Source organism: Buceros rhinoceros, unplaced genomic scaffold, assembly GCF_000710305.1.
Source record: "Buceros rhinoceros silvestris isolate BGI_N320 unplaced genomic scaffold, ASM71030v1 scaffold28076, whole genome shotgun sequence".
Taxonomy (NCBI): domain Eukaryota; kingdom Metazoa; phylum Chordata; class Aves; order Bucerotiformes; family Bucerotidae; genus Buceros; species Buceros rhinoceros.
The window spans coordinates 21,697-48,127 of NW_010417394.1; the positions used below are offsets into that span (position 1 = coordinate 21,697).

At 34.9% G+C, this 26,431-nt stretch overlaps 1 protein-coding gene across 1 annotated transcript in view; it reads left to right on the forward strand.

Annotated features, from left to right (window-relative positions):
• Positions 1 to 1,595: 1,595 nt before the first annotated feature.
• ASCC3 (activating signal cointegrator 1 complex subunit 3) overlaps positions 1,596 to 26,431 on the forward strand; it is a gene marked incomplete at both ends in the record, with an annotated part of 99,557 nt that continues 74,721 nt past the window's right edge. The window contains 8 exons of the mRNA XM_010138204.1: positions 1,596 to 1,787; positions 2,116 to 2,340; positions 11,388 to 11,507; positions 15,608 to 15,772; positions 16,622 to 16,708; positions 18,950 to 19,126; positions 21,210 to 21,435; positions 25,032 to 25,186. Coding sequence (XP_010136506.1) covers positions 1,596 to 1,787; positions 2,116 to 2,340; positions 11,388 to 11,507; positions 15,608 to 15,772; positions 16,622 to 16,708; positions 18,950 to 19,126; positions 21,210 to 21,435; positions 25,032 to 25,186 — 1,347 coding nt within the window. The remainder of the gene's footprint in view (positions 1,788 to 2,115; positions 2,341 to 11,387; positions 11,508 to 15,607; positions 15,773 to 16,621; positions 16,709 to 18,949; positions 19,127 to 21,209; positions 21,436 to 25,031; positions 25,187 to 26,431) is intronic.

Genomic DNA, 26,431 nt, shown 5'->3' on the forward strand with positions numbered 1-26,431 from the left:
TGAGTAGTAAATAATTACTGCTAAAGCAGGAAGAATGAGATATTGAGAAGCTGGATAATTGTGAAGCTGAGAAATGTCATTTTCCTACAATATTTTTCTTTTCATCTCCTCCTTTATAATTGCATTTCTATCTCCCTATTTATTTCTGTGTTTGCAGAGATTTATTGTGCATGTTTGGCAGTATGCCAGTACTGTGAACCATATTTTGCTTTGCTTTACCCACCCTGTATCCCTTAGTCAACTTGCAGCGGCTGCGTCCTAGTATATATGAGGATTTTTTAAAAAAAAATAGAGTGAAATAATAATTTTTTATTTAGAATTAATTCACTGTAGTATGCAGGGCTGAAAATACAGTGATAGTCAAAAAATACTTATCTCTTGTGGTCTGTGAAAGTAGAGAATCTCTGCTGACAAAGGTAATAAAGAAATATTAGAGTCATCATTACCACAACCCTCCTGGTGTCATATTCAGCAGCAATCGATTTTGGAAGGCAGCGAGTGCAGCAGTTAGGAACATGTAAGAGAAGAGAGGAAAATCAGAGGTGTTTGTGGCAAATCAGGGACACTGAAATATGAAGATCTGTTAAAAGAGTAGCCGGGGTGAGGGTAAAGCGGTTGTGTACACCGTGCTTTCTGAACTCATATTTAAGCTCACTTAAGCTTGGTTGAAGGTCTTTTATTCCTGTCTGCAATAAGGTTACTGTGGCTTTCCTCCTGACTTCCTCATTGTAATAGAAGAGCTGTAGTTTTTATGATACTTGAGCTGTAGCCTACAGCCTTGTTTCTTAACAGAGCTGTTCCGATTGGGCTAACATGGCATGAACTGCAGTGATTGTGGTTTCCTCTGGAAGTGGTTGGGTTTCTTTTTTCCTTCCCTGTTGCCTCTGGAAGACACACTCCAAATCAATTGGAAATTCAAAGTTTAGTGTTTGGAAGGAAAGTGTGTTAATTTTTCTTAACTCTGAGTCAATATTGGTTTAGGTGAAGCATGATAAAGCTAGCACCCAGAAATAAGGGAGACATGTTTACAGACCTCATACACAGAGGTAGGCAGGAGGATTTTGCAGACTGAGATCCCAGCATGCTATGCATGGGGGAGGTAAAAATGAGGGGTAGGTGAACAGTTTGTTTCCATACTATGAAATTATTGATCCACACTGTGCCAAGCTGATGCAGTGGCTGGTGGTAGGGAAGGGTATCTCCTCCTTAGTGTTTAGTGTGTGGCCTGCTGCCTCAAGCCTGTCCTAGCTGCCTGCTGAAAGAGTTGCTTTTCCTGAAAAGCAGTATGTGAATTCATGGATTCCATGTTCATACTGGTAATCAGTAAATTTGGATGTCTGTTCAAGTGAAGCTATATTTTTATAACAGTATTCTTTTAAACAATTGTGTTCTTTGGAAAGTAAGAACAGAAGTCAAATTTATAGAAAATCATGACATATTGGTGTTGATGAAAAGTTTGGCATTAACAGAAATAGTTTCTTTTGTATGACTCATAATTATAAGCCTCAGTGGTTTTTTCCCTGTAATTTTTTTAATAGAGTACTTCTTGTACTGTAATTAGAAGTGAATTTAATCTTTACGCTTGTCCATTCTAGGTACAGAGATCCAGAAATAAGCAGTTACGTGAGCTGTTTCCAGATGGATTTAGTATTCATCATGCCGGAATGCTGCGGCAAGACAGAAGTTTGGTTGAGAATTTGTTTTCTAATGGACATATCAAAGTCCTAGTTTGTACAGCTACGCTCGCCTGGGGTGTCAATCTTCCTGCTCATGCTGTTGTTATTAAGGTAAGAGCTTCCATTACTCTGCACTTGGGTATCTGTCTTAAAAGAAACCTGTAAAGAAACATAGATAGCCAGATCCTTATTGTGGGTTTTGGGCCTGGAGGGGAAATGTCTGATGGACTTGAAATGTTATTTATATCTCATTAAACTGATTCTCTCCAGTGGGAGTCTGGTTTGTATAGTAAAGATTTAAATATATCAAAGATTATGAAAGGATTAGTTAAAGTACACTTCTGAAATCATGCTATATTTGCCTAATTTTGGTATTCAGCTCATCAGGATTATATTCATGTGTATTTATGTTAATTTTTATTAACTTTTCCTCAACCAGGGAACACAAATATATGCTGCAAAAAGAGGCTCCTTTGTTGACCTTGGAATTTTAGATGTCATGCAGATATTTGGTCGAGCTGGACGGCCTCAGTTTGACAAATTCGGAGAAGGCATCATTATTACAACTCATGATAAACTCAGTCATTACCTGACTCTTCTTACTCAGCAGAATCCAATTGAAAGCCAGTTTCTTGAAAGCCTTGCAGACAACCTAAATGCAGAGGTAACCTTTGATCCATTTGATTAATTCACAAACTTACTCCACATGGTTGACAGCCATATAGGAATAAGAATGTACTTGGTTTGAACTCTTCTCTTTGTTCTCTTTTGCAGTGCTAATCAGAACTCATTTTTTATAAATAATGAATTTCCAGTTTACTTCCTTTTAAATCTTAAAATGTATTTCCTTTGAAAATGCTGTGGTTATATTGAAAGTACTGACCTCTGTCATATTAAAATATAGCAACTCAAAAGCTATCTATCAAAATAACTAATTAAAAATCTGTATATACACACAAGAGATACCTTTTACAAGGAAACTTTAGAAATTGAAACGTGCTTAATTGAAGAAGAGAATACTGTTTTTCAAAGGCACTGGACATTTTTTCATGTTCAGGAGTTCAACTAAACTGAAATATCCAGAGACATCTTAAAACTGCTTATCCCTTTGAAAGATGTGACGTTTATTTGATCTGTTAGGAATAGTTGCGAGCTTTTAAGATGCTTGTTCTGTTTTATCTGTATAATTCTTTCATATTTCTGTTTTTTTACTTTTCATCACTTTAACGTCTTTGCATTATTCAATCATAAAGAATAACTTTAAAAGGAAATTCTGGAAAGGAGCAGAAATTGTTACAGGGACATCTTAAAATGTTAATATGCATTCCTTGATTCTTTACAAATGACTGAGTTTGATCATTCGTGATTTTTGTTTGGGTTTTTTTCTCTTATTTCTTCAGTTCCTGTTAGCAGGGGAAAAAAATCTCTGCCCAGGTACAGTTAAAAATCAGAAGCAGAATAAGCTTTGACTGTATTCCAAGTATTTTCACAGACAAATGTGGGGGATGAAAATACTGACACTCTGTGCTCACAGCTACTCCCCTTTACCTCAAGGCTTCAGAGTGGTCTGAGTACAAGGAGGGAGAGAGAAATGAACATGAGACACGAATGTGATGAGAAGGAGCTATTTGCAGTTTTCCCATCCCTCTTTCTACCACAAAGGAAAGAGGAAAAAGAAATGGAAGGCATATGGACAGGTGTAGAGCTCTCAACCATTTCCTTTTGACAACACTTTTGTATATTCCTGGAGAGAGACACCAGTGAATGTTCTCTAAGTGGAACTGAATGGATATTCAGTTCTTTAAAATTGGTTAGTAGCAACTTATACATTAGCAGTCGTAATTTAAATCCTAAAATTGGATGTGAAGACCAGGATTACCTGTAGTTATTGTTCAGCACCCCAAGAAGTGAGAAGAGAGAGATCTGGCCCTGAGATACTGTGTACCTTTTCTCTAGGAAAGAATCCAGCCAAATTTCACAGAACAGCTTTGCTTTTTTTCTTGAGATACACGTAAACGAGGGGAAAAGAGTAAAAAGAGATAGGTTGATATTCTTTCCTTCACAGCAGAGGATTTATTTTTCTACTTTTTAAATTTTAGTATTAGTTTAGTCCTCCCATCTGATGAAGAGCCCTCACGTCAGTGAAGAATTACAAAGACAATGGAATAATTAGCACCTGTGGTGAACTGGGTTAGAGAAGATCTCTCTGATTGATTGATTTACTGTGGAAATCAAATGACATGACTTATATGCTACTTCTTTTTCAGGCTTGGTCTGTATTGCTCCAGATTGTCTGGAATGTGTGTGGATGTGCTGCTGTGCCCACATGAATTATACCTGGAACCTCAAGTTCCTTCCACACAGCTCCAGCAGAGGAGCTAGTTTTTGTGAGGAAAATGCTTTCCTGACATACCTTTAAAAATCTCATTGGTTAGCTTAGCAAAAGAAAGTTTCAAGCTCTCTATAACTAGCTGGAACTAGAGGTGAATAAGAAAAAGAAAAAAAATCTTTTTGATCAAGGCCAGTACCAGAATTAATCATCCTGCTCATGAGTAAGGTTGCCTGAAATAAAAGATCTGGAACAGTCTGTCTGTGGAGATAAAAGAAGTCTAATATTTTTCTAAGGGGAAGATTTTGTAGTTAGTGATGGTATTTGTATGGAAGATGTGATTGTATACGGGGAAAAGAAGATTTGACTTAATAAACCAGGAGTTCCAGTCATATTAATTTCCTCTGAGCTGGAAGTGCTTAGTTAAGAAAGACTGAGATGTAAGCTATTATTTTTCAACATGTAAGAATCTGCACAGAACGAGAGGTTTTAGGGGGCCGTGTGTTGTTCCAAAATGCACAAATCTTCCAGAAAGCAGCAGTGATTGTTAAATGCAAGCTTAAAGGAAGGGGGTTTTGTTTGGAGTTGTGGACACAAGTGAATTTACAGTCACTGAACTTTTTTATGCAGAAGAAAAATTTTTCAAAAATCTGAAAGTATTCTGTTTTCAGGATCAAAGAGTAGACTTGTTTGGTTATAGTTACACTTACGGATTCTTCTCCTTTGCCACTGTACAGATTGCAAAGTCTTAGGTTTAAGTCCTAGTTATTTAACTCAGGAGAAGTATTTAGAATGGCTTAACAAAATATTTATAAATATTTATAATGTAGCAAGTGTCTGCTTGTATGTTTCTTTATGTTACTTTACTAGATAGTAAATTAAGGTACCAAACTGCTGGTAGTCTTGATCTCGGTGCAGTTAGCACCAAAAAACCAGTGAAGGTTGAACAGACTGGTTGACTGTTAGAATACAAAACAATTTTAATTTCTCTCAGGATAGTGATTTTAACAGCAGTTTTTAAAGGTAGTAGTATCTTTTTTTTTTCTTTTCCCAGCATTTCATACTAAGCTCTCTACTAGCTTAAAAGCTGTTTAAATAAAAAATAATCACTGAAGACTTGGAAAGGTAAATACCATTCTCTAGCACCAGCTGAGTATGTCCAAATGGATACTTAATGAAGAGGAAAAAAGGTATCAAAAAGCCAGACATTCAAGGGAGAAGGGGAGCTTAGAATACTAATGTTGACAGTAATTATGAAACACTAAAAACTGTCCAAAAGAAAAATAAGTTGCAGAAATTCTAGATAAGACTGACAACAATAAAAACAATTTTAATCATGAACCTTTATTTAGTTTTTTACCTAAAATGAGATAAATTTGTTTGTCCACAGAAATATATATTTCTGCTCAGTAGTTTCTTTTCAAATGTGTACACATTACTGAAATTCTTCCCAGAAGCAGAGAAAATCTCATTAGAAATTTACTGAATTTTCAACAGTAATTGGTACTCAAGTAGTTCTCTGAAAAATATTGCTAGTAGACACTGCAAAAATAATTTGGTTACATTAAGGGCATAAATTTAACATAGTCCTCCTGCCCTGATAAAAACTATTTAGTTGCTACTAAAATAGTAGAACTAAAGAAGAAACAAATGATGGGATAGAACAATAATTCCATTTTGTAGGGGGTAGTCATCTAAACTTACCCAATCAAAGATATATATGAAGTATGTGGTGTACAGAGTAATAAAAACCACTTCCAAGTGCAGCACTTCTACTACAGGATTTGGGATAATGTGCAGAAAACTGACAATCTCGTTTAGACAGAACTATTTCTTTTCAGATTTTATGTAATGGTAGTGTTATCTGAACAGTGTACTCGTGGCTTTAAATTACTGAAGACTCTATAGCAGCAGTAGTTACAGCAGATGAATTTTGTTAATCACTGTGATAAATAGTTGTTCATAGAAATAGCAAAGGAATGTGCTGAAAACAATAGAGTAACAAGGGCATGAAACCACGAATTTTTTGTCATCTGCTATGTGTGATGTTACTTATCCTTCTGTCATGACATGCAGGAAGAATTAGCACCTGCCAAATTACAGGAAATTAATACTATCAGCAGTTACAAGGAGCTATTGTGTGAGGGCTTTTTGGAAAGTAGCTTCATTTCTTTGTAATTGGAGTTAATCTAAACTTCTGTATATGCTGATTTGATCTAAGTTAGTGCAATCCTCTGAGAAGGATACCGATGTTTTAGAAATTGTTATGTTTACCTGGAGATGACTATTCCATAGGCCACAGAATTCTGAAATAATAACAATAATAATAATAATTTAAAGCATATACCATTGTATTGATTTTAGGAAGCACATTCAGTTTTGTTCGTCTTTTACAGACACTGTCCCTTTGGCAGTAACAATAGCAATATATGGAAACAAAAAGTGTGTTTATTGACTGATTTGTTAAAGCAATATAGACAGCATGCTGATGACCACTGTCATCTTTGCCGTAACACAGCCTGTTGTTAGTGCCAGGAAGTCTCCACTGATACAAAATTAAACAACATATTTTAGGAGCAGGGACTGCTTTTATTGCAAGTCATTCAGGAAATAAAAATGCTTATGCTATACTTGTAAAGAGAAACCAGTTAAATGGTTTAAATTCTTAATTTATTACAGCTAGATCAGTAGCTGAAAAAGCCTAGTAAAATCAAGGCAGCAGTTGGAAATACAGAAAGACTCCATGTTTCCACAAGAATATGAAGTTGCTTTTATCTAGACCAGTTCTCTTGGCAGAAATAGGCAGGTGGTAAGAATAAAGCAATGACACAGGTACTTCGAGTGATACAGTATGTCATCCTAGCCACGCAATCACTAAGTAGAATCCGGAGCCCTGGATTTTGTACCTAGGCTTATATGGTGCAGGAGAAAAAATTTGGGCAATGATGCAAAAATGTCAGAATATTTCTAATTCCCATTTCAAAATTAATTTTCTAGAAGCAGAAAATTTTCAGAGAAGATGGTGAAAGGAACAGATCAGTTTCTATGAATGGAACACACTAGTTTACCTGCACGCTTCAGGCAAGAAGGCAGACAAATGGGAGATTATGTGACAGAGTTTTATGAAGTAATGAGTGACATGGTGAAAGGTCGTATCTCTCCCAAGACCAGAACTTGGAAATATTGGCTGAGATGAGTCAGTGGCAAGTTCAGAAAACTCAAAAGGATGCCAGCTGGGCGCTTAGACTGTGGAACTCTTTGCTGCAGGGAGTTGCGTATAAAAGGTAGAGTAGTTCAAAAACCGTACCAAAAAAAAAAAGGAATAAAAATCCATTGAAAGGTATCAAATGCAAAGGCAATACCTTTAATTAAAGCACTTGAGAAGCAATGGTTAAGACTTTGGGAGAAATTTATGGTGATTGCTTCTCGTTGCCACCTTCTGCTCTTTGCATTTGTTGTTACCTAGTCTCAAAGACAGCATGCTGGCTTTCACATCTCAGTGCGTTTGTTCTTAGGAAAGATACAGGGTGGGAAAAGCAAACTTTACTGCCTTGACTCCAAAATTAAGACTTTGAGCACGTAATTCAGCACCTCAATCCACTGAGAATTCTTTCCTGCAGATTTGGTTTGAGTTTTGGTTTGGGGTTGGTTTTTCTTTATTTTTCTAAAAGTGAGTGGAAGAAGAGTGAACATAGGTGTGGAGGTGCTGTTTTCCTTTGCTGCTGAAGTTGTACCACTGGGCCTAATGGAACGTAAAAAAGAAAGAAAGAAACAGCTGGTTAGGATGCGTAGTCAAGAGTAGCGAGTCCTAGGTCAGCTGACCAGCTGGCAAACAGAAAATACCTAAGGCAGTGTATTCTGGAAATACAGGAAGAAAGATAAGATGCTGGGGATGTGGTTTAATTAGACCATAAACTTTAACTTTTCTGGGAACTATCATCAATAGCTAATACAATGCAGGTCACCATTCCTTCCCTAATTGTTTCCACCTGAAAGAGCCCGCCCTGACGTCCACAGCTGGACCCCAGCTTGTTGCTGGGATGACTCCTTTCCCCTGAGAGCTGATTTTTGCAGTGCAGGACAGTAGGTATGCCTTCCCCAGGGGGTGTGCCTTTCCATACATTTACTTAAGATTTTCTTTGTGAAGCCAGAAATGTAAAAGGTTTATTTTGGACAAACCTTTCAAGGCAAAAAAAAAAAGAGTTGAAAGAGTGGGCAACTCTTGTGGTTCTCAGAAGTGACACAGGATTCCTTCAAACCCCTTCTGAAAAAATGACTCACCATCTGTGTGACTGAATGGCTAATCTGGCTATGGCGCAAAGTGCAGGCTGAGGGAAACTGGTGTTTTCTCGCTGGGTGTACAGGGCCATGGGACCTGACCTGCATGAGACAAGCAGCCTCATCTGTTCTCCCAGCACCTCCTTCTGCTGTGTCCATACGGAAGTCAAGCTGTTTTGAGTTAACAGACAGTGACAGCCCTGACATAGTTCAGTTGTACGTATAGTCATTTGGTCACGTGTGACTGAAGTAGATTCTGTCCGACTTAGGACAATTCTATTAGCATTAAGAAATAATTTCAAAAGCCACACAGGAATAAAACCATAATCACTTCAGATGCTGAAATGGTAATTCAAAACACACTGGTTTCCAAAGCCAACAGAAAATTGCTTATTAGGTTGCTAGAAAGATTCCTTGCTCTCTTATCTTAACAACAAGTATTTGATTTATACCTAGAAATCTTTCATTCATGTAATCTAACTCAATTATACAAATATAATAGCAATTTAACATTCTCTTGTAAAAAAATGCAGTATATTATTTTATGTATTATATAATACATGCAGTATATATTAGTAATATTTTTACACCCTTTTCTAATATCTGTATAGAAATATCAGAGAGAAAAACATTTTTCAGAAACCACCCCAAAAAAACTGTGCTATTTGTATCTGTCTACGTAATTTTGAAATGAAAATCACCTCCTTTGAAAGACTGTTCAACTTGATAAAGTCTGTGGGATAACATTTATTAAAAAATTATTTAATGAAAATGCAGACTAAGCACAGCACGCGGTGATGATGACATCAGCCATTGAACAGTTAGTTGAAAATTTGTGATGCTGATGATTTTCTTCACTTAAAATGACACAGTGAGTAGGACCTGTACTCAAGTTTTCATTTTGTAAGTGCAACACATTTGTATTTTTGAACAGTTAAAAAAAAAAAAGTGTTTTGTGGCAGCTGGTACAATCAGACAATACAATGTCAACTTAGTGAATATTTCTACTCATTGATTATTCCATCTGTAATTAAATACCTAATATGTGGTTGAGGAAACACTAGAAAGTTTAGAACTTTTTCTTTTATTTAATAAACTATCATCTTGTCTATTTTGATTTTATGAATCCTGCATATGCTAGGTTTTAGAAGAGGTCCTGTCCTAACTTTGGAAATAATTTATTTCATAAGTACTCTTAAATGTTTGTATTAATAAGATAAATTCTGTCATATTGTTTTAACAAAGGTATAGATTTTCAAACAATCCGTGAGAACTTTACTTGAACACTAGATGGCAGCAAATAATTAGAAGTTGCAGGTTTTTTGTCCTCATTCAGTGACTATTCATTAAAGTTGGGGGAGGAAAGAAAGCACAGTATTAGATTTCTATAGCATATCTGAAACCAACCGTATTTCATAATCACTTTTTTCCACATCAGTTTTACTTTTAACTTGTGGAAATGAGTAATTGTAAGTAACACAATCAGATATTTGAACAAATAAGGCAAAAAAAAAGTGGTTTCTTTATTTCATTTTAATTGTGAGACTTCACTGTCCTAGGTAATGAAAATTCTATGTTTTCATGATTGTGAAAGTAGTTGTTTTGGGGGGAAAAGTTACTATTGGACTATGTTGTTATGCTATTTCAAGTTGTGTTCTGAAAGATGTTTGAATCATGGAAAGAAACCAAATGCAGAAATTAATCTGAGTAGCAAACTGAGTAATAATTACCTGTGGGCTATGTTAGATGTTTTCCCTGTAGTAGTCTATGAAAAACTGGATGCTTTTCTAGGTACTTCAGTGCATTATGTAGCTATGTACTCTGAAAAAAACAGCACAATGGGGCTTCCCTGACCTCCTTATGCTGTTGAAGAACAAAACATCACTTCAGAAATGTGCGAGACAAAGCTTGGGGTTACTTCATGCTGTTAGTCATTGATATCAAGAAGGTTTTGCCTGATTTAAGTTATTTTTACTCAAGGCAGATTTGGCTTGCATTATTACTTTTGGCTATATATTTCTTTTATTTCAAAAAGTTCTGTGTTAAGGTCTAGGTGTTTATATCTGAACATGCATATGAAAACACATTGTGTAGGATTTTTTTAATTTTTGACAGGGTATGTGGAATGTTTGTAAGAAATCAAAACACCAATAAAAGAAAAAAAACTTTAAAAATTTAATAATGGATCACAAAAAATTGGTAAGAGGGACTTTTGCTTGTTTTAAACAACCAGGAACAACCAAAAAATGTTTGCTTGTGAGACATGCAGGAAATATTAAATTATCCTTGTAAAATTAGGTTAATTGGAATGAGACAGTAAAGCGCTTCTTATTAATGTAACCAAAACAAAACAGAGCTGAAGCTACCAAGTAAAAATATGTGTGTGGTGAGTTAGCAAAAAAAAAAAAAGTCACTTATTAAAAAACCTGGTTTGGTATGCCTCATTTAGCCTTGAAAAATAAATAAATAACTGTCTATATATGTGCATGTTACCTGTTCAATTTTGTTATGTTTTGATATAACAGAAAATGAAGCAGGTACCTGTATGTTTGACTTGCCAGATATAAAAGGAGAAAACTATATGTAAAAGCTGTGTGTAAACAGAATGCCAAGCAGGGCATGATGAAGAAAATCCTAAGGATTGTTGGTATCATTTGGTTTAGGATTGAATCAGAAAGTGCCTTTATATTGGTATGAAAAATTAACCTTTTAAATATAGATCTATTTTTTGTCAAAGGTGCACTTCGTTAGATTACCCTGAGCATATTCGCTAGAGAATTATGTTATTTTGGTGTTTGTATAACATGCTTTTCTCCGTATCATCTTTGAATTGTAAAAAGCATGTGTAAGAAAGATCATGTGGGTCACTGTATCTGTAATAATATGTCACAGGACCTACAATGTTATTAGGTGTTCATAAGACGAAAGTGTCTAAATTTTTCTGAAATAGGAGTTATCCTATTATTATTGTTTTAAAATGTCGGAAGCATACTGACACTTTCTGTAATCTAGAGCTGATACTCTGAATTCCGTATGTTTTCAGCCATATAGTTATGTTCAGCGGTAACATATACATTTAATTTTATCTCTTTTCCTATTTCCAGATTGCTCTTGGAACAGTAACTAATGTGGAAGAAGCAGTAAAGTGGATAAGTTACACTTATCTTTATGTACGGATGAGAGCAAATCCATTAGTATATGGCATCAGTCACAAAGCTTATCAGGTACAAAATGCGTTTTAAAAAAATCTGTAACCTGTTCTGGGTCTCTAATCCTTCCCTGATGTGAGGATAAATATTTGCTATTTCTACTTAACCTGACATCAGCAATTCTTTTAAAGTGCTTAGAAAAAGGAAGATACTTTCTGTAGCAGAGTATTTTTAACACTAAATGAAGAGACCCCTTCTGTTTACATAAAAATGCTTTTAAACTGACCAAGTTATCCTCCAAAGGACAGCATTCATTCTTATCAGACAGTTACTGTGACTTAGCCCGTTGTCAGCCCTTCAGCGTTGGAGGCTAGAAATAAATAATAAAATAAAGCATTCTTGAGTAAGTTACTTTCCCCCCTGCCCCCTTCAGGTTTTGTTTTAGAATGTTTCATCCCATGACATATTATGAATTATAAAATGACATTTTTAATTGAGTTATTTTTTCCTTTCTTGTGATTTAGTAATTACAAGATTTTTTCTTTATTCATTTGGTTTGCATTTTTTTATTTTAAAGTATTCCATGCAATGATACAAATCAGAGCACACATACGGTTTTTTCAAAGTTTTTTTCATTATCTGTAATTTTTAGAAAGTTTAATAGTTTCTGGATTATTTAAATGTTATTACTTTTTTCTGTACAGCTGTTTATAAGCATTTAAGCATATATTAAATAAATTTCAGACGTGAATAATTGACCCTAATGCAAGTGAAACTCTCACAAGTGTGTTGTAGCTGCAGTTTATTTCACATCTGGAATCTGTTTTGTGACTTAATTTCTTACGATATTGTGAGCAGTGGTTGTTTTGGTCATTATAACTGTAGAGATATATGTTAGGAGATATTTTTTGATAGTTTTTTTGTCTGACAGTGGAAGCTGCAGTGGAAGTACATAGGCTGTTGTTTAAGCAAGCTTCTGCAGACACCTTTAGACCTCTCAAATCTGTTTTCTATAAAAAACCTTACAGTCCATTACCACATGTTAATATAGCACTATATAAAACAAATCACAAAGTAATAGATATATGAAAATCAAAAATTGCTTTGCTAGTGAGAAAAATGTTATTATCCCACTCCTTTTTTTTAATCAGGTATTTTCAATCGGTGTTGTTAACAAATTTTAGATTAAAATAAATGCAACTGTGTTAGTAATAACAGGTGAAAAAAGTAATAAAATGCTAACAGAAATATTTTTTATATATTTAAAAAACATTGAACAATAATTGCTCCCCCTCCCTTTGCTTTTGTGTTTTTATCTAGCTGCTGAGAAAGTGGAGATTGCCAGCACTTGTCTTTTCCTGCCACTAACCTCCTTTCTTCTCCTTCCGATTAGATGTGCTAATAATAGTCATTCCTATTTTTTTGTTAAGGCAGTAACAAATTATATCAATTTAAAGTGTTATCCATTCATGTAGGAGCAAAACCAATGCCAATCTCCTTACCTTCTAGATATTCCAGTTTAAACTTCAAAGCTAGTATGTTATAGACAGTACACAGATGGTATAGTGACAGATCCGTCATAACCATAGATTTTCTCACTTAGGCCATTCTATTCCTTCTGTTCTGGTTGTAGGTATCCAGTTTTCACAACTGCTATCTTATCGTTTCTTAGTAATATTGCAGTGTGCCAGTTTCTATCCATGTTTTGGCTGACAGTCGATGTTACCTATTCAGAATCCACGTATCTGTATAACCACCGTGGGTCACACTTCCCAGCTATTCGGTAGGATTGAGAAGATGTGAACTCATTCTCCTTTCTGCAGGAGCTTGCCACATCCAGTAGTGAGGGCACAGAAGATTGTGTTGTATTATCCAAGGAAACCAGGGCAAGCATGCACCTGCCATGCACCCACACATTCTCCACCCAGTGTGTTGTTTCCGGGATATTACTGTTCCCCACCTACCCCATTTCTGGGCTGTGCCCAGGAGGAGGCTACTCCAGGCCCACTGCTTTGATTTGTGGCTTTTCAAGTTGTTTGCCATAAGTGCCAATAATGCCTTTTACTGAGTTAGGAAAGTGGCCAAAATTTATGATGAGCAGCAAGAAGCAGCAAAGAGTGGAAGGAAAAAGCGGAGTAAATGTGAGTGTCATTTTAGCGAAGCCTGTAATGTGAATTACAGGCATTTTCTCATCCTTTTATGGTTCTAAAGGAAAGGTGGCTGTTTGGTTTTTATGGTAACTCCTTTGTCTGTTTTCTCCTCTTTTTAGTTCCACGCTTTGGTGTTCCCAATAAGCAAGGCTTTTTATCCATACGTTTATGTTTAGAACATCTGTAAAAGTTAGAGGAGCTTGTCCCCAACACTTCTCTGAGTTAGCTAGAGAAAACTGTGAAAATAATAATGTTCTTTATCATGCATTCTTAAATTCCTGTATGTATACTCCAGACCTGCTCTGTTTCTTGCTGTGGACGTACCAAGGCTTGTGTTTAAGAGTACGGCTTAAAGGTGTTCTAGGCTGGATCTTATACTCTGTGGGATTTCTGTTATGGAATTTCTACATGAATGCAACTAACCATGGATTCTTCAGACCAGAATATTGTTTCACAGCCTTTTCAAGTCAGCATCCTTTCTTTTAAAGTGAAAACCCTTGTATTTGTAAAAAAGTGTTAGTTTACTGTTTTAGTTTTTTTCTACATGAAGCAAAAGATTGGCAGGTAATTTGGATTGCCAAGAGTAGGGAAGTGTTTTGATTTTTTTAAAAATCTTTTTCACCCTCTTTAGTTTTAAGAAATTTTAAACATCTGGCATCCTGATCACATTTTTTTGACCACCTCTGCTCTGAAATCTGACCTCAATGCATGACTTACTATTGAGAAAATCACTCTAGACCTTTGCCATCTTAGCTTTTGACTTGAAACTAAGGCAAGCCATAACTAAGGAGAAACAGCTTCAGAGTAACTGGCGAAGACAGGGAATATTAGGAACTAGTCTTGCAGCTGCTTTGTGTAGGTGACTGTGTTCGTCTGCAGCTTCACTGAATATAAGATGAAGCACTTTGGCACAAAAATGAAACTGAATCCTGGCCCAGGGAAAGCCAGAGCAAACCAAAGCATAGCAATTCTTAAAGCCTGCTCCTCTGCAGTCTTGGTCGTATATCTCTAGTACGGATTTACCAAGAGGGCTGGTATGACTTACTCTGTAGAAAATCTGAACTACACAAGCCCTGAAATAAGACTGCTGCCTGTGGACTGGAACAGAGTTTCAGTCTTTTCAAATGTGATGAATAATCATTGCTTGTTAAAACAGAACCATATCTCAGGTACACATATACCACAGGGTAAACATGACTGTGAATCCCTTTTTGCCCATCCCTGTCAGTCTGGGTGTCCCGGGAGCATGATGTGGAAAAACACAATTATGCAGCAACCCCACTCAGATGGGAGTTTTGCCCAGCCCGGTATGTACTGATGAGATAATGTACTTTATTACTTGGACAAAATGTCCAACATCCTGGACTTTGATATGAAGTGGTATGGGGCACAGCAAGTCCTTGTGTGCTTTTAAGGTAAATGTTTATACAGTACATCTGTAACTCAATAATTAGAATATCCCACCTGAAATACCCAAAGCTTTTGGGGATGTTAGAGGGTTTTTTTGCTAGTAAACATTTCAGACATTCAGTTTGAAGCTTATTCTCTATAGAAAATAATTAAAGCCATCCTCATGTCAGATACTCAGGCAAGGTGTATCTTCAGCCGTTTTCACAGAGGGTACCATAAGGTGACATGTTTTTGTGAAGTGATACAGCAATTACAATTTCATGAAGAATATTTTATCATTAAAACTTCTCTCAAAAACTTCAGTGTAAATTTATTTCATAATCATGTTACTGTTTCATAAGTAATATCAGTCTACAGTGTATTGATAGCACAATACAATGTCCTGAAGCATTGTAAAATAAATATTCTTCTGATCAATTCATCCTGTACAGATGGTCTCTGGTCAGTAATATTAATCTAATTGTTACTAGTGAGAGCTAAGGAAAATCTTGACTTAATAACTGTACCTTCCTTTTACTTGATTTCTGGCTTTGTGTAACTGCCTTATCTCAATAAAATTATTTATATAAGACTTTTTTTCTTTTATACAAATCAATGTGTGTGTTTCACGTCTAGATGGATCCAGGTCTAGAAAAGCACAGAGAACAATTGGTGATTGAAGTCGGCAGAAAACTGGACAAAGCCCGCATGATTCGCTTTGAAGAACGAACTGGGTTTTTCTCTTCAACAGATTTAGGCAGAACTGCCAGCCACTACTATATTAAATACAATACTATAGAGGTAAAATATGATGTTCTATTTTCAGGGGGGGGGGTCCTTCTTTTTGAACCTATACCTAAAATAGTCATAAGATATTACAGAATATATAGCTGATTTATTTGGTATATTTTCAAACCATATTTACTGAAATGGGGCGAGGGGAAATAGAGAGAATAAAGAAAGAAACTAAGTTTACAGAAATACTGAAAAATTAGACTTGGTGTGAAGTGAGATTTGAAATTTCTATAGTCTCTGCCTTCTTTTAGGTGAGTTATGAGAAACATTTGGATATTGACAGTGTGTTCATCTATTGGCACATTCAAGTAGAGTCTGATAACAGAAAATTTTTTCCGCATGAAAATCCTATCAGATTGTCAACCTTGAACAACTTCTGGCACTGTAATCAGATGGTGTTGTAAATGAGTAAGGAAGATATGTTTGTACAAAACTTTGAAGTGTTAGAAGCTTGATTTGATGTACACATTCATCTTAAAGCCTTTCTTTTGTAGGAAATCTTGTTCTTGAACAAAAGATGAAAGCTGGGCATTAATAACTTTTTAACTGTTTACTGTCACTGTGTATAATTAGTCTTACACAGTTATTCACTCTAAGTTCTAGACTTATTTGAAATGACCATAGATTGCATGTCTTTTGATTTTGGGGTGCCCAAGTTTTGAGTGACTTTTTCTGAGAGTGCCGAGAGCCATTCTGGAAATTGTTCCTGGTTAAATTGCATTACTCTGGTCTTCAGAGTTTTAATTTTAACTGTAAATGCCTTTTAAAGTCTTGTTAATGTTTCTTTCCTTTCTGCTATATGTATATGTATATTTTTGTTTTTATCGTTAAATTAATTCATTTTATTTTTAACAGACTTTCAATGAATTGTTTGATGCTCATAAAACTGAAGGTGATATTCTTGCTATAGTATCAAAAGCTGAAGAGTTTGAACAGATAAAGGTAAATTTGTATCCTATCATACAAAGAATGTCTTAGAACTAGACACTTCTGTAGCACTCACTCCATAAATAGCGTCTACAAAGCCAAGTTCTGTTAAATATTAAACACCATTATAAAATGTCTTCTAAGTAGGCATAATTGCCAAGAACCATATATGCTCTCACTCAGATTTATATGTAGTTCAGCTTGAACTATAGTGCACATTTAATAACTAGTTATGGATCTTTGAGAAATCCTTTTAAATGCTTTTAAGAACTTTTCAGCTCCTCAATTATTAACAGGTGAAGGTAAGTGTCCATTGGAATGGTGCACCCAGAGATGAGACAGCTTTTCCTGTTTGAAGTTTAAACCATTATTAGATGTCTCCCTGAACGATTTGCTTTATCAGAAATGAGGCAAGACTCACTGAAGTTAATGCTGTGGTATTCTCCATGCAAAGAACAATACTAGATTAGCAGAGTGATAAATTCTGGTAAATTATTTTCGTATTTGAAAATCTAGAAAGATGCAACAGATTTTGTTGTGCTGGCTGTAAGATAACTGCACTATTGTACTCAGTTCAATTCCAACCTCCCTTTTTGCCTCCTGTGTGGGTAGGACACGGTACAACACATTGCGAGTCAGCATGACCTTGTTTGCCCATGCTTCCATCTCATAGAGGTGCAAGCCAAACTCCACAGGGTTTATTATCTTGGGCTTATTGCCATTTTACCACAATTATACAACTTTCAGATCAGAGTTGGCTCTCATTCACCTGTCTCTGTGAACTGGCAGTGTGAATCCCTCACCATCTACATATTTACATATTTGCACACATTGTCTGAGTATTACCATCTCTTTATCCAAAAGAAATCCTGTTTTGCTGTAATCTCTTCTATCATAGAAGATAATAACCAGTGAGGTATCACAGTGATACATACAACATTTCCCAAGCTAGAATGTTTTTTTTATGATACTGATATTGCCTTGCTAGGTCTAAATTTAGCGTAATTGAATATTTAAAAGGAAAGCATATGGAAAATATGATGTGATATGTTTCTAAATTTGTAATAAAATTAGAAGTGATGCTGCTTGACTAAAGCATAGCTTTTCTAGTTTGCATTCTCAGATTTTTATGGTATCATGATCATCATCTTTTTTTTTTTTTTTGGTGATCTGTTTGCTGTGCAGATCTGAATGTTAAAAACAGTTTTCACAAGAATAAACTCAGGATTTACCCCTCTGTGTAATACAGACTGTGACTTTTGTTAATAAGAATCATGTCTCTGTAATGCCTTTAAAAATTCTGTATTTTGAGATAGATAAGTCACTAGTAGCTGAAATACAAATCTGGATTTGACCTGTACTGTGCTATGCAACAGCAGAACAGTTATCAAAAATGCTGTTGTAAGCAGAGCATAATATTCCCCTGATGGTGGAGTCATCTGTGATGGTCATGTCCCTCATCTTTTTCTTTCCTGTAGGACCAGTGGCTGGATAGTTGCAGATGTTAACCCAATTGTCTTAGGGTCTTTTGTATGTCAGGTAGTCTGGTCCAAATGAAAATTACTTTCAGCTGGTTCCCTGCAGGGACCAAACATTTACCCTCTTTAAATAAGTTTTACACTAACAGACTATCAGTAAATCAAAGAATATGTAGATTTATGCTGGTTTTGCCTTGTAAGGGTCATCAGTTAAAATGTGAAATGTTATGCATTATTCAAACCGTAGATATGAATATTTCTTTACTCATATTAAGACTTAATCTTATTAACAGTAAAAATTTTAATAGCATGAATCATAGTACTTCACAGTTTTGAGTTAAAAATTTATTATGCCGCATGCAAACTATGTAACTGTAATGAGTACATTTAATGTAAATTCAAGATTGCCCTAATCCAGATGGACAGAGGTTTTACTCTGGTCAAATAAAAAATGAAATCTCATCAGATGAAGGATGGTAGGGTCAGAAGATTCAATTTTTGTGGCATATCAAATTTTTGTATGTCAATGGCAACCTTAATAGATGGTGATGAATAATAAAATGTAATTGTGTCACTGTTAAGATAGTTTCAATTATGGTCTATTAGCTACATCATGGAAGATGTGGCTTTGCTGCTTTTTTCTTGGGTTTTTTTTTTCCTTAAAACAAAAGAGTCGATTTAAAAATAATGTAACTATGTTATAAGGAAAATTTGATTTCAGTGTAAAAACTTATATCAAATCGCTTCAACCTCTTCATAATGTGTAATTGTGTTTTAGGTAAGAGAAGAAGAAACAGAAGAGCTGGATACCTTACTGAACGATTTCTGTGAACTTCCTGCTCCAGGAGGTGTGGAAAACAATTATGGAAAAATTAATATCCTCCTTCAAACATACATTAGCAGAGGGGAGATTGACAGCTTCTCCCTTATTTCAGATTCTGCATATGTTGCACAGGTAAGAATAGTATTTTTTACGTATCTGTTGCTGTCTTATGCTGTTTTCATTCTCCGAGTTTTTTGCAATGATGTAAGTAGGCCTTGATCTGCAACTCTTTTCTACATTTTTATGCAAATTGATTTGAAAATCAGAGCCTTGTATGTGTGCATGTGTGTGGTATAATATTTAAGTAGAAAAGATTTGCCAAAGCTTACCTTGGGAGACTGTTGCGTTTTTAATTAATAACAAATGTCCTTTTTGTTTATATTACCCCCGTAGTATGAATTAATATTATTCTTGTATTGAATTATATGAATTAATATTATTCTTATATTTGGTTCTGTGATTGCACAGAAATGTTATTCTTACTGGGTTTTCTTCTAAATCTGGTGAACAGTTGCAACCTTTTTTTATGTTTTGAGTACTTTTATACTTCATTCTGCAAAACGTAATTTGTGTTTTATTCACTTACTTTGGTTTACTAGAAGGAATCATGCAAGTTTACATGTTAGTCTATATTTTTGTTTAGTTACTACACAGAATAATTAGAGAACTGTAAGTCTGTGACACAGAACTGCTTGCTTACACAAGTAGAGCCCATCTTAGAGAGAAAGGGTGTTGCATGGAAGTTTAGAATTCTGGATGCCGAAGAACCGAAAGTGACAAAATGTTCATAGACAATCCCAGATGTGCAACAATAATGAATATATAAAATAGATTTAAAAGTTTTACCTTTTAGCCTGTCTTATGTCTTTCTCTTTTTTTTTTCTTCCTTTTTTTAATGGTCAGCAACATGTTGCGTTGAATCATTTTTCTCTCATCCTTACCAAACATTTTTGGAAAGAATTGATTGTAAAATTGCATTTAGCCGGTGCTAAAGATGAGAGTCAATATTCAAAAGCATACATAATCTTCAGCAAGATTTTCATACTACCATTACCTTTTTCAGAAGTGTTTACATTTCCTAGCACGTATGGGTATAAATGAGAAAATTCTGAAATCATTATGCACATCATAAAAACTATGGTACTTGCACAGCAAGATCATTTTCAGTATGATTCTTAGTCCTTGCTTTTAAGTAAGTCAATTGCTTTTGTTTGTCTGTCTCAATTGCAGCATTTTTAGTAAGGCAACATGGTCTTCTCAGATTTTCATAAATTGTACATGTGGAACCAGTGCTACTAATTGTGAATTTTTTTAATTGGATAGTGAGTATTAAGAAATCATTCATCCTTTCTAAGTAAAAGAAATACACTGCTTTAGTAACATATGCTTCCTCTCATGACCAAATAATTTTTTATTTTTTATTCCTATTGGCATTGAAGAGCCAGTTGAGAATGATTCTATTCAATGAATCAAGAACAGAATTGCTAATCCAGGCATTAAAACCCCTCACCAAAAAAACTTCATAATACAGCTTGATAAGTTTATAAAAGGAGTATATAAATAAAAAATATATGTAAATAAATCAGGATAAGATTATAAATATATAAATAAGGATAAGATTGAATTTATTCAAGCTTATGTTAATAATTATTTTTCCAAGTCCAAAGCAGATTTATACAGTTTGGTAATACAGTAGTCTCAGAAGATAGTAACATGTCAGAAAAAGTCACTACTGTTAAACTTCTGTGCAAATGTTGTGAAATTCAGTGTTGGATGCTATTGTGGAAGCACAACTGAAGTGAAAAATTAAAACTTGAATTTCCGTATAAACTGAGTTTGCAGGTGTATATACAGGGAGGGAAGGAGGGAGATATTAAGTACAGTAAGAGAATTTGTTTTGGAAGTGATTGAGAAGCAATAAATTTTAGAGCTCTCTAATGTTAGCATAACTGTGATCAAAATTCTATGGCAGACCTACCACTATAACTTTAATTAGTTGCACATGTTTCTTTTCATAATTTCTGTAGGCAATCGTGAGGTAGTTCTGCCATTAGTCAGCGATGGAAAAAATAGTTTTCAAGACTGTTTGAAATAAGTTTGAAAAGAAAAATCTATTGTTATGGTTTGTCAAAGATGAGTCTAAGGGATTCTTTTCATTTTACAAAGAATACTCGAGAGAATTACAACATTTCTTTTTTTTTTTCCCACTCTCTAGAATGCAGCTCGTATTGTTCGAGCTCTTTTTGAGATTGCCCTTAGGAAACGTTGGCCTGCAATGACATATCGACTACTGAATCTCAGCAAAGTCATTGACAAGCGGTTGTGGGGCTGGGTTAGCCCTTTGAGACAGTTCTCAGTGTTACCACCATCAGTCCTCTCAAAGTTGGAAGAGAAGAATCTCACTATAGACAAGATGAAGGACATGAGAAAAGATGAAATAGGTGAGAAATCAGCAATGTTGATCTGCTTAAACTATGAGTAATCAATGGGCAACTTTGAACTAAAGCTGAGCCATTCGTTAAGATAACCACTCTGGTCTGGAAGCCCTGTAGACACATTAATATGGTGTTATGGTCTGTCCAATAAAGAAGGTTTGTTCAGTCTCTGCAGCTTGTAGTACAGCACAGTTTTGAGGGTAAGGCTAGCCCATGTTCTCCCAAACCCAGACTACATGTAGAATGGAGATGTATGTTCATACGTATTTATGTTTATATGTATGTATGCATATTTATGTTGACCTGTGCTTCCCTTCTTGCTCACGTTACATACTGTCTTAAAACTCATCTGTTTTATTTTTGCCAGTTGGCAAAATACAGCCTTGTTTATTAGTATTGAAATACTATTAACGTGGAAAAGAATAAAAGCAGTTTATTATGTCCTGCTGTAGTATCAGTAAACAGCCTGCTTCTGAAACACTGCATTAATTTTCATTGAACATGGAGAATTCATTGTCACTGGTGTCATTGCAGCAAAACCTTAATGGAATTTTTTAAAGGATTTGACACTTTGATAATGAGAAAATCCACAAGCCTACGGGTAGACATAATGACAATTTCTAGTATGTGTATATAAATTGTTGTGCATAAACTGTCCACCAGCTGGTTGAAGTTGAAAAAAAAAATCTGCTTGTAATGTATTTCTTTTTCCTATCTCAGTGTATTTTTTCTTATTTGAGCTTTCTTTGTACTTGTTATTGCCAAGTTGCCAAACCACCACTTTTTTTAAAAATGAATTAATCATAGTTACTGCTTCTCAGAGTTTATGACCTCTGACTTGATATTTCTCTCATTTGACAAGAGAACTACGTTCTTAAGTTAGGAAGCTTTGTTACATGCCTAATTTATGTTGGAAGAAGTTGAATAAATATGTAAAATTTTGCAGAATTAGAGGCTATATTTTTATTCAATAACCCAAAGGACTGTGAGAAAATTTTAAAAGCTTACTTTAACTATGCATTGTAATACATAGTAATTTTAAATGTAGTAAAAATAGAACATTTTATTTGAAGTACAAGCATTATTGTGCTTTTCTATTCAGAAGTGTTCTAGCACTCTTTTATTCTGATTTGTTCATTTGTTGTGTATTTGTGCAGTTTTTTTAACACTTAATATTCTTTTCCATTAACTGTATTAGTGCTTTTTTTCTCTTCTTTTTTAATCTTTCTCCCCATACCTGTCCTTGGAGAAGCAAAAATTTTGTATTAAAATAGAAGGATTTGGGCTTTGACTGTCAAAATAGGTTATTGCTGACTATAAGTAATAATATTTCATGTTATTCAGCCTTATAAACATCAAAGCAAGTTTGTGCATGTCTGTGAAGTACTGTTGCTCAGCACGCTTCATCCTGTCTAGTCTCCCTTTCTGCCACCAAGGGTGTGAAAGAAGTGCTTGCCTGGCAGCCACCTTATTTTTATTTTAATTCAAAGCTGTGTTGAAATGAGAAAAGGCTTCCAGGTGCTGCATTGTTCTCTGACTCCATAGGACTGGTTTCAGTCTTAGCACTTCTTCTGTTTTTAACTGTTATTGTGACCTTGGAGATAGATAGAATAAAACAGACAGGAGCTAGCTGGCTAGTTCAGTCCGTGGCCTAGGGAGACATAAAAGCATCAGTTGGGTGCCAGCTATCCCAGTGAATGAAGAACATGTGTGCACAGATCCCAGGTTCAAGTGTACCATGAACTGGTCAACAGCATTCTATGCACTCTAGCAGTGGAACCATAGAGTTTCCAGAAAGCCAAGAAAGCATGGTGTTATGTGAGATGAACAGCCCTGTTTTTTCAAAGTTCAGATGGCAATTGTGGAAAAAGCAAAATTTATTTTTCTTTTGTTAAACACACCTATTTTCTTGAGTAGTCAGCTTTTATTCAGAAAGTTTTAATATTGTTTAAATGCCATTGATAGTTTTTCATACTGTAACTATTTAGAAAAAAGGGGGGGGGGACGCAGGAGTGGGCAGAGAGAGAGAATTTTATAAGATTTTATAGAGGTTTTAAGAGGAGCCTTATTTTGCCCTAGCAGATAACTGTACCAAATCTCAGTGCTGTCATGTACAAACACAGAAGTTCACCTCACACATCGTGATACAGGAAGTGATTTTCGGCATGGAAAAGCACTTGCCTACATAAGCTTATGCGGCCGTGTCTTTGAGTATTTGGCACTTACCTTTATTTGAAATGATTTCTGAAGTTTTATCTCCAATTGCAAAAGCTAGCAACCATGCAAGTATGCTGTAATACTGTGTATATCACCAAGTTGTACCAATATAATTGGTTTGGGTTTTAATAATCCGCTTGCTGGTGGTGCACTTCTTTTACCAACTGCAAATTAAAGTGATTAAATATGTGATACAACTTTTACATTAGGGATTTGCTGCTTAAGCAAGATTGCCATTCATTGCTTCAGAGTGTAGATAAACACCTGTGTGAGACAAAATCTGCCAGTTGGTTAAATAAGAAAAAATGATAGGGGGAAGTCAGGATCAATACAGAAACCCAGCAACTGCAAGATGTTATGCGGCTAAAATTCATGCAATAGCAAAAAAAAGTTTGTATCACCTTTTCACTTTGCAGATAATGCAAATAATAGGATTTCTTCTTTTTCTTTTTTTAAATGGGAAAGTGAGCTCAGGAATCACATAATGATATCAGGAACTATCAGCAGCCATTTGTAAGGTCGCTTTTAACAGTGAATGCTTATGACCATTACAATTAAAATCTAAAATATGTTCCACATAACTTTATAAGTAATTCCAGTAAAAATGTGATAAATCAAATTTTTTTCCTAATTAAGATAGAAGTTGCAATATTTTTCAGGGGGAAAAAAGCACTGCTAAATACTTTGGTTTATATTTAAAAGTAATAGCAAGGAAACAGAGATTTTAGCTGTAAAGTACAGGTAGGAAACTTTTTTTAATTAGTATAATCACTTTATTGCCTTAGTTACCATGACTGTGATAGAAAATAAAAAGACATTGCAACCTATAGTTTTTCTTTTGTTTCAGTTGCACACTGGTGTATTCTGAAAGATCATTCTGAAAGCTGTGAGGTGTTTGCCAGTTGTGTGCATTTTCAAACTATTAACTATCTGTATTCAGTTTTATGAAAAGCATTCTGTCTGCTTAGAATCACTACAGAGGAATTGTAGAAGTTCAAATGTGTGCCCTTCATTAAGTAAAAGGTCAGTGTTCATGCTTTTAAAAAGAACTATATGGCTTGGTAAGAGCCTGGTCAAAGAGTCAGTAAAGGAAAGGGAAGTAGCTTGACATAATGTTTTCAGTGTGACTTCTTAATAGTTATTTTAACCCCTTAGTTGTAGCCAACAGGGGGGTTAATACTGACTTTTCTAGGCTCTAAATTGCTAATTCAAGTTAAGTATTACAAAATATTCAGACATGCCAGGTCAAGAGGGTCAGACATTTATGCACCTAAGAGCAAAACAAGCAAGTAGTAATAATTCTCTGTAAAATCCTATTTGAAAGTCAGAGTTGTATTATTTTTCCTGGAAATGCAAATTTGTTACACCTAATGTTTTCTTGGCAGGTCATATGCTGCATCATGTGAAGATTGGGTTAAAGGTAAAACAGTGTGTCCATCAAATCCCCTCCATCATAATGGAAGCAACGATTCAACCAATTACCCGCACAGTTCTCCGAGTTCGGCTGAACATCACTCCTGACTTCACGTGGAACGATCAGGTAAAAAAAAGGGGGTGAAGGATGGAGGGGAAACATTAATTTAGCTTCAGTAAAGGAGGGGATTGCAGGGAGTCCATAGCTGTTTGGATAAGAAAAAAATATTTATTTTAGCTAAAAAGCGAATTTAGTAATAGGAATGGAATTGACCTTTCAAGGCTTTTGTAGAAGGCGGCACACAAAGATCATCTTTTTATTTCCATTAATTGTTACAGGATTGCACTGTTTATAACATGTTGAAGCAAGTGCTTATACTGGTAATTAATAGTATACAGAATAGTACCCAGAAATAGTACCCAGAAAGGAGAAGCAAGAAAAAGGGAGACATAGATGGCTCTCTGAACTATGAATGAATGTCAAATGCAGAAAATAAAGCCTTGAAATACAGTTCATGTATGTCAAGTTCTGCTGCTCTTTATGGCTTTACAAATGTACATTCACAGCATCAATGCCTTTTTTTTTCTGTTTGGTATTATATTCATCCATATTTTATGGTGCAAATTCATATGAAAGGAGTTGTACTAGTTGCACATTTAGATATACCCACACCCTGTGAATCAGAATCTGTTCATTAGAAATAGACCTAAAATAAATCTAAATGAAATACAAATGTCCACATGGGGGCATTGTATTGTTGCTGGTACTTCTGAAACTTTCTACAGAAACAAGGCAAAGATACCTCAATGAGCAAGCATATTTTTCTTTTTTTACACTTAAGAGTTTTATACTTAAGATAAATTATTCTGAAAGGTGGATGTTAAGTATCTGTTCTTTTATTTAAAAAAAATTAAAATCTCTTAGATTACAAATTTATCTTAATCACAAGTAGAGTTTTATTCCACAAACATTTAGATGATTTTAGAATATATTTTCCCTGCCTAAAGGCTTTTTCTTTTCTTTTTGAAGTTTCACCAAATTAGCTTATGAATGGAGGATTAACAATTACAATATAAAAAGTTAGAATTTGTTTTAATGGATTTCTTACATGAATTAGAACAGAAATTATGTTTTGCTGCCTAATTTATGTGTAATACTTCAGAAGGCAAACAAGCATGACTTTTTAGAATTGAAATTTTTATTCAGTCTTTCATCCGCTTTACATGTAATCTATTAAAGCCAAAAAAACCTATGACCATTCTTCATATTAAACTGTATCTTAATACAAAGTAATTTCTCAATCCATTTTTAGATTTTTCTACAGAATCTAGTTTCTTCTACATTTTTACAAATTGAAAAGGGGCCTGCACA